General features: G+C 51.6%; 1 protein-coding gene across 2 annotated transcripts in view; it reads left to right on the forward strand.

Moving 5' to 3' along the window:
• IQSEC2 (IQ motif and Sec7 domain 2) overlaps positions 1–16,131 on the forward strand; it is a 90,501-nt gene that overhangs the window by 57,651 nt on the left and 16,719 nt on the right. For both annotated transcript variants that reach the window (XM_025373579.1, XM_025373580.1), the window contains exons 3-5: positions 9,275–9,536; positions 10,471–10,872; positions 14,227–15,122. In XM_025373579.1, coding sequence (XP_025229364.1) covers positions 9,275–9,536; positions 10,471–10,872; positions 14,227–15,122 — 1,560 coding nt within the window. The remainder of the gene's footprint in view (positions 1–9,274; positions 9,537–10,470; positions 10,873–14,226; positions 15,123–16,131) is intronic.

Below are 16,131 nucleotides of genomic sequence, written 5' to 3' on the forward strand. Positions count from 1 at the left end.
TTACATCTGTATAACCTTGAGCAAGTTTTTTCTTCTCCTTGAGCTTTGTTTTCCTCCTGAGTACAGTGAGAATATATCTACCTCTCTGGGTTGTCATGAAGATTAACAAGAAAGAACACGAGTCCAGCATAGGGGCTTGTGCACTGTTGGGCAAGTGTGCTGTGATTGGTGGTTCTTATTTTGATTAAGGCCCAAGTGAGAGTTTTCTCCTGTCTTTTCTTTCCTCCCTCCCTTCAGCATCCCTATCACATTGAACCTCTAGGTTTCCTAGAACCTCACCTCCTTCCCTCACTTATTGCCTTACTTGCTCAACTCATCTACTCATTCACCCATTCAAAGTCTCATTTATTTCTCCCCTCCCTCCCTGCCTGTCTCTCTTATTTACTCTTCCTCATTCTACCCAACAAAGCATTGTTTGAGCCCTTACTGGGTACAAGACCTGACGCTAAATACTGTGAGAGATCCAAAGTAAGACAGAGGCCAGGTGTGGTGGCTCACACCTGTAAACCCAGCCCTTTGGGAGGCTGAGACAGGCAGATGGCTTGAGGCCAGGAGTTTCAGACCAGCCTGGGCAACATAGTGAGACCTCATCTCTACAAAAAGATTTTTTTTTTGAAAGCATGACAGTGGCTATGTCCTCTGCGAGTTCTCCATCTCCCAGGGGAGATGGGAGATGAGAAATCCTTTGGGAAAGTAGGAAGGATGCAAAGGGTTAAAATGACTGGACAGGAATGGCTTCAGTAACGAGCACATTTTGTTCCTGGCCCAGAAAGGAAGGAGATGTCAAGGTGGGTGGGGAGATGTGGTGTCCAGGAGGGCTTGCTGGAGGAAGCGGTGCAAGAGTTGAGCCTTGAAGGCTGGTAAGGGTTTGAAGAGGTAGCAAGGGGTGAGAAGGCATTACAGGAGACAGGGACCACATAGACAAAAACCTAGGGGAGAACTCCAGGGTCATGCAGGGGAATGGTGGGTACATTACTCTGTTCATTCCGCTCTCCAGGGTGTGTGAATGTAGGAGACCTGGGACTGGGGACGAGGAGACCATTCCACCCTTCCACTGAATGGAGAGAGAAGCAAGTGTGGGGGTGAGGACGGGAGTTCAACTACATGGAGGGAGGAGGCAAGTCAGGGTCAGATGGCCCTCCCGACCTATGGGCAACTGAATTGACTGAATCGGGCAGAGGCCTTGTGCTGTGGGAAGGGGGCAGGGTTTTGATCAGCCGTGAGACAAATATGTGTGCACGCATGGTCTCCATGTGCCCGGGCATCCTCACACATGTCTTTGCACAAGGCTCTGCAGGTCTCACGGTCGCGAGACTGTGCACACTGCTGCAGGGCTGAGGAAATGTGATGATGTGAGACTGGGTGTGAGGAATTCTGAGTGTGAGGTTGATTGTGTGAAGTGGTGACTTTATGTACCTGGCAGCCTTGATGTGTGTGTCTGGTGGATGTAATCACAAGGCTGGGTGTGGGTGGCTTTTAAGCATGTGAGGCTGTGGCCTTTAGGGTGACAGTTGTCAGGCAGGATGGTCACACACACACACAGACACACGTGATTTCTACCTGTGGTCTTCGAGGACCCAGGGTGGCTGCTGAGTAACTGCTGTGTGCTTAGCTCTGGCATGAGCGCCATAGGTTCGAAAAGGTGAATCGCACCGGGTCGCTGCCCTTGAGAAACAGGACGGGGGTGTGGGGTAGGAGACGGACACTTTAAGAGAGAACCACAAGTTAGCCAGGGAGAAAGACTCACTGTGATATATGGGTATGCACAAGACACAGGGGAGGGAGTCACTGACCCTGTCATGTTCTGCGAGGGGCAGGAGTGAGTCAGCATTGACTTCCCAGAAGGACCAACCTGCTCAGGGTACTGCAAGATGAAGATGAGCTCACCCAGACCGAACAAGTCCAGGGGTGAAGGGGAGACAGAGGACATTCTGGGCAGAAGAAACAAAGGAAGAGTATGAGCATGGGCTTGGTGATGTGGATCAGCTTGCTGTAGTATAGGAATTGCAAGTAGTCTGCTGTTGCCTATGACATTGAGGAACTTACAGGGCAGGGTGGGAGGTGAGAGGTGGGGAGACAGGCCCGATTCAGAGGGGCTTCTGAAGCTAAGAGTGGGATGCTGGCCAGAAGTGAGGGCGATTCTTGTCCTGTGCAACCCTGGGCAAGTCACTTTGACTCTCTGGACTTCCATTTGGGTCTGTGGGATTGGATAGTTCATAAAGCCTAGTCCGTCCAGTCCATCCCAGCTCTGTGCATCTTCTGCCACCCTTGGCCAGCCACATTCATGAGTCATTGCTCTTGAAGTCAGGAGCTTCTTCCATCTAAACTCAGTCCTTCCTGCTTCCTCCTGGGTTGCTTCCTCATTCACCCACTCCACAAATATTTACCCAGCATCCAATCCCTTGTGTGCCACTGTGGGAAGGCACGGGGAGATGAAGAATGCAAGGACTGTACCTTGGAGGGACTGCTCAGTAGTGCCTGCAACAGAGGATGGGGTGGTGCTAAGAGCACGAGCTTTGTGTTCAGATACATTTTTGTTTGAATCTTGGCTCCACCAGTGCCGAGCTTCAAGGCTTCGGGCAGGTTTCATCATCTGTGCTGTCCTCCTCAGAGAGAACAACCCAGACCTTGCAAAGTTGCTCAGCCTAGCAAAATGACAACTCAATAAATGACAACTATTATTTTTAGGGCTGCACAGCAGCAAAGCTGGGATTCAAACCCAGGTCTGTGCGCTCCCAAAGCCTGTGTATGCCCACTGCATACCCAGTCAGCTCAGCTCCTTCAAAGGCTTCTTTCTCCCCTGTCAGTTCCTGTGCGAAGCGAGGCTGGACTCGGGCTTAGAATCCCTGTGACACTGGGATTGGGCAGCAGAACTAGCTTGTCGAAGAAATATTGGAGGGAGAGGTGGCTGCAGTCCCCCTGCCTCCTCTCTCCCCTGCCACTGGGTCCAGTCTTCTGGCCCAGTCTGCTCCTTCCAGAACCCAAAGCCCCTGGCCCCATCCAGGTGCAATGACCTCCTCGTCTTGTCTTCTTGTCTCTACTTCCGGTCCATCCCGTTCCCCCCACTGCCACCTAAGTTGTCATGGGGATAGTCCTCACCATCCCTAGCTTCCTCTTGCCCTCATCTTATGATATCCATGGCAACAGCCCCCATTCGTTTCCATGGCAACTGCATCCTGATCCCATCCCCTGCTGGCTGCCTGGTTCCGGGCAGTGCCAATAAAGGGAAGGAGGGAGAGAAGACCTCCCATTAGGAGCAGCATTCGAGGAGGGTTAGTGCTCCTGCCATGGGCAGGCCAACCCCAGATCCCTGTGGAACATCCTACACTGCTTCTCCCCATCTTAGTGCTTTGGCACACAATGTTCCCTCACTCTTCATCTCTACCAACTCCTTCCAGGCAAGACCCAGTCCACAAGCTTCCTCCCCAAGGAAGCCTTCCAGGCAGCAGAGGAACTAGCACAAGCTTTGGTGTTTGAATCCCTGTCCTGCCACTTGCTAGCTCTGAGACCTTTGGCAGTCATTTCCCCTCTTGGAGTTTTTTTCTTCATCTGCAAAATAGGAATCCTAATTCTTCCCTCACGTTTGCCATGCAGATTAAATAATGTGTGGAAAATGCCTGACACAGGGAAGGTGCGCAGTAAGTGTGAGTTTATTTTTATTCTGCTCAACCACCCCCAAACAGAAGGGATCTCTCTCCTGCACTCCCCCAGCACTTCCTCTGTTCCCCAGCCCTGATAACTTTCTGCTTTGTACTGTGGTTATTTGTGTAACATAGCTTATTTCCCCCTCTGCAGAGGATGCTCTCCAATTTCCCCCACAGAATAGCCCAGCAGACAGTGCACATGGGCATGTGTGTGTGTGTGTGATCGTGTCCGTATATGTGCATGTCTGCATGTGTTTGTGTCTATTTTCATGTGTCTGTGGATGTGTTTTTGTTTCTAGGTTTGTCTGCCTTTGGATGTGTCTGTGTTATTGTACCTCTGCGTGCATGTGTGTGAGTGTGTGTGTGTGTGTGTGTGCACATGCAGATGTTTTGCTCCTGGCTGGGAAGAGTCCGGGGGAGGGGGTGGGGGCGGCTCCCAGACCCTTTCTGAAGTCCAGGAATCCAAAGAAGGAATTGGTTTTGCTTGACCCTGCACAGATGAGAAACTGAGGTGCAGAGAGGAAAAGTGACATGCCTGGGCTTACACAGCTGGTCAGTGGCAGTCAGGACCTGAGCCTCGGCCTGCCCAGCATCTTACTCTACAACAGGCTCGCTCTCTGTCTCTGTGTGCGCATGTGTGTGTATGTGTGCGGGAGAAAAAGAAGAAGAGAGATTTTCCATGTGATCAGCATGTTCCCGAGTGTTGTTCTGGGGGCTCTGACTTGAGGGATTCCACATCCCCAGTGCTGTTTCTTCAGCAGTATGTGTGATATCAGAAGCAACACCCTCAAGCACCCTCCTTTTTTTTTGCCAGGCTCCCTTGTGGGAGGCTGTGCTGACAGCCCGACCTCCCTGCCGCTATTCCCTTTGCAACCAAAACAGGGGGTGAGCTCTCAAGGGAGGAATTGCCAAAGAGTGCAGAGCCAGGGGCAGCACAGAGCTGGGAGTGAGGAGAGGCAGCAAGATGTCATGAAAAGCCTGGGCCCTGCGTTTGAATCCTAGCTTTTTTACTTAATAACTATGTGACCTTGAGCAAGTTTATATCACCTCTCTGAGCCTCAGTGTCTTCATCTATAAAATGAGGCTAATGGTGCTTGCCTTGATAAGTTTCAAGAATTCAATGAGCTAAGTAGTGCCTTTGTCCTAGGAATTAGAGGTGACAACAGGGCCCTACAGCAGCCCGAGAGGAGCTGGTGTAAGGCAGCCTGTGTGGAGCAGGCAGGCAGGCATGGAAAGGCACACCTGAGCTGAGTGTTGAAGGCTGAGCAGGAGGTAGCCAGGTTGGGGCAATGGGGCAGAGAATATATGAGGTGGGGGGACTAGTCAGGAGAGCCATCCGTGGCCACATTGAGGAAGTTGAAGGTTATCCCATGGCTGCTGATTCCTGGAACACCCAAGTTAGATCATGTCCCTCCTCTGCTCACCTCAATCAGAGCAAACACCAAAGTCTTTATTGTAGGCTCATGCCCTTTCCGATTTGGCCCCCATGACCTCTCTGATCTTATCTCCTATCTCCTCTCATTCACTCTGTTCTACCTCCGGACCTTTGCACTGGCTGTACCCTCTCTCTGGACTGCTACTGCCTTTGCCATGCAACTTACTCTCACTTCCGTCAGCACTCTGCTTATATGCCATTGCTCCAGAAAGGCCTTCCCTGAGCACCACATCTCAAACAGCACCTTTTTGCAATCTGCTTTATTTTCCTTCCTAGCACGTCACCGCTACCTGAAATGGCAGGATATATTTACTTGTTTCTTTCTTCTCTAAGCCTCCAACCTTGTGCCCCCTATAATGAGACCATTCTCTGGGTCACAGCCACACCCGTTCCCTCGCTAGAACATCACCTCCCTGAGAATGTTCTTGTGCATTTTGCTCACTAGTATATTTCCAGCACCCAGCACTGTGCCTGGCATACAGAAGGTGCTCAGTTGTTGTTTGTTGAGTGAGTTATCTGGCACTGTGGAAGGGTTTTAGTGAGAGAGTTTAGGTTAGAATGGTTTTTTTTTTGTTTTTGTTTTTGTTTTTGAGACAGGGTTTCACTCTGTTGCCCAGGCTGGAGTGAAGTGGCACCATCACGGCTTACTGCAGCCTTGACCTCCTGGGCTCAAGCGATTTTTCTGCCTCAGCCTCCCTAGTAGCTAGGACCAAAGGCACGTGCCACCACGCCTGGCTAATTTTTTATTTTTATTTTATTTTTTTGAGATGGAGTGTCGCTCTGTCACTCAGGCTGGAGTGCAGTGGCACAATCTTGGTTCACTGCAACCTCCACCTCCCGGGTTCAAGCGATTCTTGTGCCTCAGCCTCCCGAGTAGCTGGGACTACAGGGGCCCGCCACCACACCCGAATAATTTTTTCGTATTTTTGGTAGAGATGAGGTTTTGCCATGTTGCCCAGGCTGGTCTTCAACTCCTGGCCTTAAGTGATCCTTCCATGTCAGCCTCTGGAGTAGCTGGGATTACAAGTGTGAGCCACTGTGCCCAACTAGATTTGTACTTTTTTTGTTTTTTGGAGACAGTCTCACTCTATCTCCCAGGCTGGAGTGCAGTGGTGCGATGTCAGCTCACTGTAACCTCCGTCTCCTGGGTTCAAGTGATTCTCCTGCCTCAGCCTCCCAAGTAGCTAAGATTACAGGCCCACCATGCTCAGTTAATTTTTGTAGTTTTAGTAGAGATGTGGTTTCATCATGTTGGCCAGGCTGGTGTTGAACTCCTGACCTCAGGTGATCCACGTGCCTTGGCCTCCCAAAGTGCTGGGATTACAGGCATGAGCTATGGTGCCTGGCCTAGATTTGTACTTTTGGTTGTTGTTGGGTTTTTTTTGTTTGTTTGTTTTTTGTTTGTTTGTTTTTTTTAAGACAGAGTCTCACTCTGTCTCCCAGGCTGGAGTGCAGTGGCGCGATCTTGGCTCACTGCAACCTCTGCCTCCTGGATTCAAGCGATTCTCCTGCCTCAGCAGGAGATTACAGGCGCCCACCACCACGCCCGGCTAATTTTTGTATTTTCAGTAGAGACGGGTTTTCGCCATGTTGCCCAAGTTGGTTTTGAACTCCTGGCCTCATGCTCACCTCAGCCTCCCAAAGTGCTGGGATTATAGGAGTGAGCCACCACGCCTGGCCCAGATTTGTACTTTTGAAAGCTCTCACTGGCCACAGGGTGAAGAATGGGTTGGAAGAGGAGATTGGAGGCTATGGTAAAAGTTCAGGAGAAAGTATTTCTTAGAGCAGCCTCCTGAGCACATTCATTGACTCCCTCTGGACGGCAGCTTTTATTGAGCACCTACTGTGTTCCAGGCCGTGTGCTCTGTGTTAGCTGGGAGATTATCAAACTCTTCCTGAGCTGGGATTCTGGGAGTCATGAACACAAATAGCTGTCACGCTTTGCCAAAGCTAACCTGTGCCATAAAAAGCAGGACAGACATGTGCTGTGTGTGGGAGCTCTGAACAGGATCAGCAATAATTTCTGGCTGGAGGCGGGATTCAGGAGGGCTTCTTAGTGGTGGCATATGACCTGAATCTTGACGGAACTAGGATGTGGGGGAATTTCTCAGATTGCAGATGGCGGAGACGATGGGGATTGCATTTCAAGTGGTAGGTACTGTATGAGCAGTTTTGGAGATAGAAAGCAGTGGAGCATTTGGGAAAAGCAGGATCTGGGCCAGGCTGGAATGACAGGTGGATGGAGTAGGGGGCTGGCAGCCAACCCTGAAGTATGGCTTAATGTTTAAGATTGTGGGCTCTGGAGTCAGACTGCCTGGATTTGAATCCGGGCTCTATCATTAGTGGCTGTGTGACCATAGATATGTTACTTAACCTCTCTGGGCCTCAGTTTCTTTAGGTGTAAAATGAAGATAAATTACAGTACCTATCTCATATGGTTGTCTTGAAGAGTAAACAGGTTATTCAGTGTGAAGTGGTAACAATGGTACCTAAATGTACTAAATGGTCTATAAATATTAGCTGTTGTATCTTGGAGAAGCCTCAAATGCCAGAATAAGGGACTTGGGCTATCTCTTCTGAGCAGTGGAAGTTATAGATGATGGTTCATGCATACAGGAGACAGTTGATCAAAACTGGGCTTGAGCCGTGTGCTGGGAGGGGAGGTTTGAGAGATTAGTGGGCATGATCCTGCAGTTCTGGCAGGGAGGAGAGGAACATCTTAGATGCCGGGGGTGGGCTGAGCTGGGGCTGAACCCTGGAGCGGCGGTGATGTCAGGGCCACCGTCCCAGGCCCCGGAGGGAAGATAATTTGGGGTGGAGGGTGAGCAATGGGTGGGAGCTCCCCCCAGGGCGGAGCCGAGCTCCACAGTGCTGCAGCCCGCGACCGGGCCTCGTGGGCGCAGCCTTCACGCCACATCCAGCCCCCAGTGCAAAGCGCTCTGCTGCGAGGCTGGCAGGCCTGTTGCAGCTCAAGCTCCTGCACTGGTAGGGTCCCCCCCAGTACCCACCCCAGCCCATTTCTGCCCTTTGCCTTCCCCTCTGCCAAATAGGGGCTGGGGAGTACCCCTTTGCCTGTTTACCAGCCAAGAGCCTCCAACCTTGTGCCCCCCATAATGAGACCATTCTCTGGGTCCCAGCCACACCTATTCCCCCCACAGCCTCCTCCATGCCTCACCTTCGTGTTCCTTCCTGCCCGACTCCTTCCCTGTCTTCCCCACCTCTGTAGCTCTTCACCATGCAGGCTCGGCTCAAGGCGCCTGGGCTCTGTCGCCACCTGGGTTCCCTGGCAGCCTGGTTGCCATGGCACCATGGGAGCAGTTCTGGTGGAACAACAGCTCTGGGAAACCAGGGCGGGCAATCCCGGGGCCCAGCTCCTGCCACGCGTGGAGACCCCCCTGCCCCCTTCCCCCAGCTGAGCAGAGGAGGCCATGAGGAGAAAAAGGAAGCTGCCCCGCAGGGCTGCTCTTTACCTGTGAGGATGCTGGATGGGAGGCGCCTCCCACTGTTGCTGCTCGCCCTGCCCTGCTGCTGGCCCTGCCCTAGCAGCCAGGGAACCCTGGGAACTGGCTTGGCCTGGCCTGGAGTTCAGGCACCAGGGGGCAGGGGCCAGGCTGCAGGGGGCAGGGCTGGGCAGGTGAGGGGAGAGTCTGGGTGGGCAGGGTGCAGGGGTGGGCCTCACACAGCTGGGACAGGGCTGGGAGGGGGTGGCGCTTCGAAGGAGCTAATCTGGGGTGGTGCTGGGACTCGGACTGGGAGGGAAATCACAGCGCACTGTGTTGGGGACAAGGCCAGGAGGGGATGGAGCTGTAAGGGGAAGAGGTCTGTGGGGAGGGGTGGAGCTGTGAGGGGACAGAAAAAAGGGCATGAAGAGACAAGACTGGGAGGGGAGTGGTCTCGGGGAGAAGGCTGTGAGGGGTGAGGAGGACGGGACCAAACAGATCCTTGAGGGAAAGGAGTCTAAGAGGATCTTGCTGTGAAGGCAAGGGGGCTGGAAGGGAAGGGACTTGGGTGGGAGTGGGGAGACAGTCCAAGAGCTAGGACTCACCCTGGCCTGTAAGTGTTGGGTCCCTATATCTGTGAGGAAGCTGGGGTGGATGGGATGGGGGGCAGGGATCTGGCTCACCCACTCTCAGTCTGGCCCAGTAGGCCCCTCTCCTGTCCCAACATCCTGGCTCATCTTATCTCATCCCCACAGTGTGGAGGGTGATGCCCCAGGCAGTGACCTGAGCACAGCGGTTGATAGTCCTGGGAGCCAACCCCCCTACCGGCTGAGCCAGCTGCCCCCCTCCAGCAGCCACATGGGGGGCCCCCCTGCTGGAGTGGGCCTTCCCTGGGCTCAACGGGCACGCCTCCAGCCAGCCAGTGTCGCCCTGAGGAAGCAGGAGGAGGAGGAGATAAAGCGCTCCAAGGCCCTATCGGACAGCTATGAACTCTCCACAGACCTGCAGGACAAGAAGGTGCAGAAGAGGCAGTCTGGTTGGGAATGGGAGTCGGGATGCAAGAGAGCGCCAGGGGAGGGTTTGGGATGTGGCTCTTAGGGGTGGAATCAGGGAGGGATAATGAGGCTGGAATTGGAGAAGACTGGCCCAGGACCCTTCACCACACTGGGGATGCGCTCATTCACCACCCATCCACTGAGGCTTGTATTCACTCAAGAAACATTTACTGAGCTCCCTGCCCAGGTCTTGGAGATGTAAAGATGAATGAGTCCTGGATCTGGTCCCCAAAAAACTCAGTCTAACGGGAAGCACACATATCAGTTGACCTTTTCAGAAGAGTGCCATACAATAGATTATTTAGCTAAAAAAAAGGTGGAGGGAAAACAAAATACTACATATAGGAAAAAACTGGAAGGACATATACGAAAACATATACCCTAAACCAAAGGACATATTCTAGTTAGGTGTTTGGAATGGAGGTAATTCCTTCCCTCCTTCCTTCCTTCCTTCCTTCCTTCCTTCCTTCCTTCCTTCCTTCCTCCCTCCCTCCCTCCTTCCCTTTCCTCCTCCCTCCTCCCCTTCCTTCCTTCTCTTCCTTTCTCTCTCCCTCTCTCTTTGTCCTTTCTCATTCTCTCTCTTCCTCCTTTCCTTCCTTCTTGCTCTCCATGTATTTTTACCTTGCTTTCTTTTTATCGGCTTCTCTGTTTGTTTCCTGTTTTCAAATGATCAATATGTTCTTCTTGCAAATAAGAAAACAAAACATAATCCAATCCCATTTGACCAGTGTTATCTGAAATTCAAGTGAGGAGACAACACTGAGCACCTAGCCTGGCGCTTTTGGTGGCTGTAAGCAGTCAGCGGTGACTCCAGTGGGGGTGGTGTGGTTTAGTGCCTAGGGAGATGAGGCTGCCATGACTTTCTGACCTTGTTCCCCTCGACCCTTCTCTGCCAGGTGGAAATGCTGGAGAGGAAGTATGGGGGCTCCTTCCTGAGCCGCAGAGCTGCCAGGACCATCCAGACAGCCTTCCGCCAGTACCGCATGAACAAGAACTTTGAGCGGCTACGCAGCTCAGCCTCAGAGAGCCGCATGTCCCGCCGCATCATCCTTTCCAACATGCGGATGCAGTTCTCCTTTGAGGAGTATGAGAAGGCACAGAACCCCGCGTACTTCGAGGGCAAGCCTGCCTCGCTGGACGAGGGTGCCATGGCTGGTGCCCGGAGCCACCGGCTTGAACGGGGGCTCCCATATGGGGGCTCCTGTGGTGGGGGCATCGATGGTGGTGGAAGCTCCGTCACCACATCTGGAGAGTTTTCTAATGACATCACAGAACTAGAGGACTCCTTCTCCAAACAGGTCAGGATCCCTGAAAAGGGCCTTTCTTCTCCATCCCCATGCTCTGGCTACTCCTGCTACTTTTTACCTAAATTGCAAACTGAAAGAAGTTGCGTGGCAGGCGTTTAATAACAGCAAATAGCTACCATTTGAGTTGGGACTGTGAGAATAATGAGAAAGAACTGGCAAGATAGAAATTACTTTTTTTTTTTTTTGAGACAGAGTTTCGCTCTTGACACCCAGACTGGAGTGCAATGGCACGATCCTGGCTCACTGTAACCTCCGCCTCCTGGGTTCAAGTGATTCTCCTGCCTCACTCTCCGGAGTAGCTGGGATTGCAGGCATGTGCCACCACGCCCAGCTCATTTTGTATTTTAGTAGAGACAGGGTTTCACCATGTTGGCCAGGCTGGTCTCAAACTCGTGACCTCAGGTGATCCACCTGCCTCGACCTCCCAAAGTGCTGAGATTACAGGCATGAGTCACTGCGCCCAGCCAGAAATTACATCGTTAAAACAAGCAAGTTACAAATATGGGTGTTCCATGCTGTTCCCTTCTTGTGGGAAAAAATATATATGGGTGTATAGAACAAATAAGAAAAAAGTTCTCACTACTTGGAACTTGATCTACTATAAAATAAAGCTTAACTCACAGGTAATGAGCTCCTACTGTGTGCCAGTGCTGTGTATGCCTCACACCAGACCTGTGAGACAGGGATTATTATTCCCATTTAATAGAGGAGGAGACTGAGGCTAAGGACCTGGAATTGGTCCTTGTCCTCAAGGATCCCAGTGCAGTAGGAAATGGCAGACATGTGTGCATTACTGTCTCCTGAAGTAGAGTGTGCTCTGAGACATGAGAAAGGCTATATAGTACAATGTATGGTACCTTGGGAACCCAGAGGAAGGGGAGGAAACTTTCTTCTGGGAGAACCACAGAAAACCCACTTGAGAAAACAGCATTGGAGATGGGCCTTGCCAGACAGAAAAGATTTAGCAAGTTAGAAATACTTGGAAGGGTGTTGCTTACATAGGCGTTGCATCAGCAAAAGCGTGGAGGGGTGGGATTGTAACGCAGTAAAGGTAGTGGGAGATCGTTCTAGGGTTGGGGTGTGTCAACATACTTGCCCAGGTGTGAATCCCAGTTCTGCCATTTCCCAACTGTGTGGCCTTGGCAAACTGTTTAACCACACTGAAACATGATCAATAAAATGGAGAGAAAATAAAATGGAGAGAAAACCCTTTTAGAGCTATTTGGAAGACTCAGTGCAACTATACAGGTAATGTATATGAAAACGCCTAGTACATAGTAGCTGCTAAGTACATGTTAGTTTTCTTCCTAAAACCAAGAAGGTACTTGGTAGAGATTGTTGAATGAATGGATGAAGCCTTATAAGAGAAAAAGTCACTCTGCTCTAACCTCTATGATCTGGCCTTGCCATCAGCCTGGGCATGCCTCCTTGGACCTGGTGAAGAGGTGGAGGGAAGGACAGGAATATTGAAGGGAAGATCTATATCATTTATCTGTTCATTCATACCACAAAGATTTAATTGAACATCTCTTCTGTGTCAAGCAATGTGTTGAGCTGAGCTAGAAAGAGAAACCAGGCCTGGATCCACCCCTCAAGGGAGGAATGGGGAATAGGAGATCAGTCTGGGAACTAGGTCTGGTCCCAGCTCTGAGTGCTCTTGAAGTCTGATGGGGAAGTATATCCGTTATCTGTTAGCTGTGTAACAAATTACCCCCAAATTTGGTAGCTTAAAACTGACCCAAGAGACTGAGCCTAAACCATAAACATTTATTATCTCATACAGTTTCTAGGGTCCAGGAAGCTGGGAATGGCATGGCTGAGTGGTTTTGGTTCAGGGCCTTTCATGAGGTTGCAGTCAAGCTGTAGGGAGAGCCTGCAATATCTGAAGACTAGACTGGGGCTGGCAGTCTGCTTTCAAGCTCACTCACTTGGCTGTTGGCAGGAGGATTCAATGCCTCACCCTGTGGGCCTCTCTATAGGACTGTTCGTGATGGGCTTTCCCCAGGTTGGGGGGTCTGAGAGAAAGAGTACAAGTGACAAGCGACCAAGAGTGCTCAAGATGGAAGCTGCAGTCATTTAAATTTTTTTTTTTAATTTTGTAAATTAAAAAAAATTTTTTTTGCAGTCTTTTTTTAAAAAATTTAAATAATTTTTTTTTGGCCGGGCATAGTAGCTCACACCTGTAATCTCAGCACTTCGGGAGGCCAAGGCAGGCGGATCGCCTGAGGTCAGGAGTTTGAGACCAGCCTGTCCATCATGGCGAAACCCCATCTCTACTAAAAATATAAAAATTAGCCAAACATGGTGGTGCGTGCCTGTAATCCCTGCTACTGGGGAGGCTGAGGGAGGAGAATCACTGGAACCTGGGAGTTGGAGGTTGCAGTGAGCTGAGATCGTGCCACTGCACTCCACCCTGGGCAAGAGCGAGACTCTGTCTCAAAAAAACAAATAAAAATTTTAGAGACAGGATCTTGCTGTGTTGCCAGACTGGAGTGCAGTGGCGTGATCATAACTCACTGCAGTCTCAAACTCCTGGGCTCAAGTGATCCTCCTGCCTCACTCTCCTGAGTAACTGGGACTACAGGTGTGTACCACCACACCCAGCTAATGTTTTTATTTTTTGTAGAGGTAGAGTCTCGCCATGTTGCCCAGGCTTTTCTTGAACTCCTGGGCTCAAGGGATCCTCCCATCTTGGCCTCCCAAAGTGCTGGGATTACAGGCATGAGCCACCATGCCCAGCCTCTGCAGTCTTTTAAAACCTAATTTCAGAAGTGACATACATTCACTTCTGCCATATGCTGTTTGTCACACAGACTAACTCTGGTACAATGTGGTACCCTAGGGTGTGAATACCAGGAGGCAGGGATCATGAGCGGTCAGTTTAGAGTCTGGATACCACAGGGAAAGAGCATTACCAGCTGTGGTCCAGACGCTCAAGGTCAAATGTTATGGATTTCCTAAGAGAATTCCCACAGAGGAAGCTGGGATTTTGGTTTGCCCTGGGGGATGGCAGAGGCAAGAATGTGGCTTGAATCAGGGAGGAGGTAACATTTGGCTTGAGTCTAAATGGACACAAAGGAGGTATTGGGGTGTGAGCTGAGTGGGGGAACTCGTGGGCATTAGTCCCAGCTCCTGTGAGCTCACAATGGTTCCCTGGGAGTCATTTTATAGACCACAGAGAGTTTGTCAGGGCTGGGGGAGGGGAATCCACCCTCCTTGCTGACCTACCAGGAAGACTCCCCCTTTTCCCTTACCCCCCTCCCTCATTCCCACCTTCCACCATTCTTCCCTTTATCTTTCTTTCTTTTCTCTCCCTTTCCCTCCTCTCCTCCCCCGCCTGCACAGGTAAAGTCTCTGGCTGAATCCATCGACGAAGCCCTGAACTGCCACCCGTCAGGGCCCATGTCTGAGGAGCCAGGTTCAGCCCAGCTGGAGAAGCGGGAGTCAAAGGAACAGCAAGAGGACAGCTCGGCCACATCCTTCAGTGACCTTCCCCTCTACCTGGATGACACAGTTCCCCAACAATCCCCTGAGCGACTGCCCAGCACAGAACCCCCACCCCAGGGCCGGCCCGAGTTCTGGGCGCCAGCCCCTCTCCCGCCAGTTCCTCCACCAGTGCCATCAGGAACCCGGGAAGACGGTAGCCGTGAGGAAGGCACTCGCAGGGGTCCCGGGTGCTTGGAGTGCCGGGATTTCCGGCTGCGGGCCGCCCACCTTCCCCTGCTTACCATTGAGCCTCCTAGTGACAGCTCCGTGGACCTGAGTGACCGCTCAGATCGCGGCTCTGTCCACCGCCAGCTGGTGTATGAGGCTGATGGCTGCAGCCCCCATGGGACCCTGAAGCACAAGGGGCCACCAGGCAGGGCCCCGATCCCACACCGCCACTACCCAGCCCCTGAGGGCCCAGCCCCAGCCCCACCAGGGCCCCTGCCACCAGCCCCCAACAGTGGCACTGGGCCCAGTGGTGTGGCTGGGGGTCGGAGGTTGGGGAAGTGCGAGGCAGCAGGCGAGAACTCTGACGGTGGAGATAATGAGAGCCTCGAGAGCTCCAGCAATTCCAATGAGACCATCAACTGCAGCTCCGGCTCCTCTTCTCGGGACAGTCTAAGGGAGCCTCCGGCCACCGGCCTGTGCAAGCAGACTTACCAGCGGGAGACAAGGCACAGCTGGGACTCGCCAGCTTTCAACAATGATGTGGTCCAGAGGCGGCACTACCGAATCGGCCTCAACCTTTTCAACAAGTGCGTGCTGCCCGTTCTAGCCTGCTCGCCCTTTCCTACCCTGCCACGGGTACTTGGGCTCCTGGGACAGAACTCCACGCAGTGATCCCGGTTCTGCCATCCTTTCATTTTGTGGAACGGTATTTCTCCCCAGACATTCAGGGAAGAGGATTGGCAACAGGGTGAAAGAGTAGAGAGTCCCTTAACACACCTGGGCAGTCCTAGTACTGCCTCTGGCTGACTGTGCGATCTTGGGTGAGATGACCCCACTAAATGGATTCTGAAACTTGTCCTCCCCACCTTCCCTTTTTAGAGGGGAGGTGATATGGTGTAGAAAGAGCCCTAGCCTGGGAAACAGGAGATCTGGCCCCCGAGTGGGCCTTTGGCCAGACTCGCTGCATAGCCCTGGGCAAGGTGCATTCCTCCCCTGGGCTTCTATTCTTCCACCTACCACTAGCAGAATGTGTATGTGAGAGATGTTGGGGGCAGGGTGGTGTGCTAGACCCTTCAGTGACTGTGACTAAGCTCTTCCTAGGTGCCTGGTCTTCTGTCAGGTGTTTAGGAGTGAGGTGGGAGTGTGACATTTGATTAGAAAATAATTGGAAAACATGAGATGTAATTAGAAAACATTAAATGTAATATAAGCCATTACTTGAATGCCTTACATCTTTATAGCTTATTAAACACTGCCACCTATATTTCATTCTTACAATAACTCAGCAAGGCAGGCAGTAGTGTTCCTGTTTTGTAGATAAGGAACCAAGGCTTGGAGAAGTAAAAGGAATTGTCCAAAGTCATACAACTGGGAAGTGACGGATCTGAGACTCCTATGGCACCATCCCTTCTAAATTTTAACCTTGTGGGGTCCTAAGGTTCTGGGATTCTGAATATGGGATAACTGTGACCCAGATTTTGGCCCAGCTCCCTGGAAATCTAGGGAGCACCTTGTCTATAGAAACACTCAGAGGAAGTTGGTGAGACCTGCCTGTGTGGGATGTGGGATATGGAACAAAGTAACCTCTTCACTTCT

The sequence above is a fragment of the Theropithecus gelada genome, chromosome X (assembly GCF_003255815.1).
Source record: "Theropithecus gelada isolate Dixy chromosome X, Tgel_1.0, whole genome shotgun sequence".
In the NCBI taxonomy this organism is placed as follows: Eukaryota; Metazoa; Chordata; class Mammalia; order Primates; family Cercopithecidae; genus Theropithecus; species Theropithecus gelada.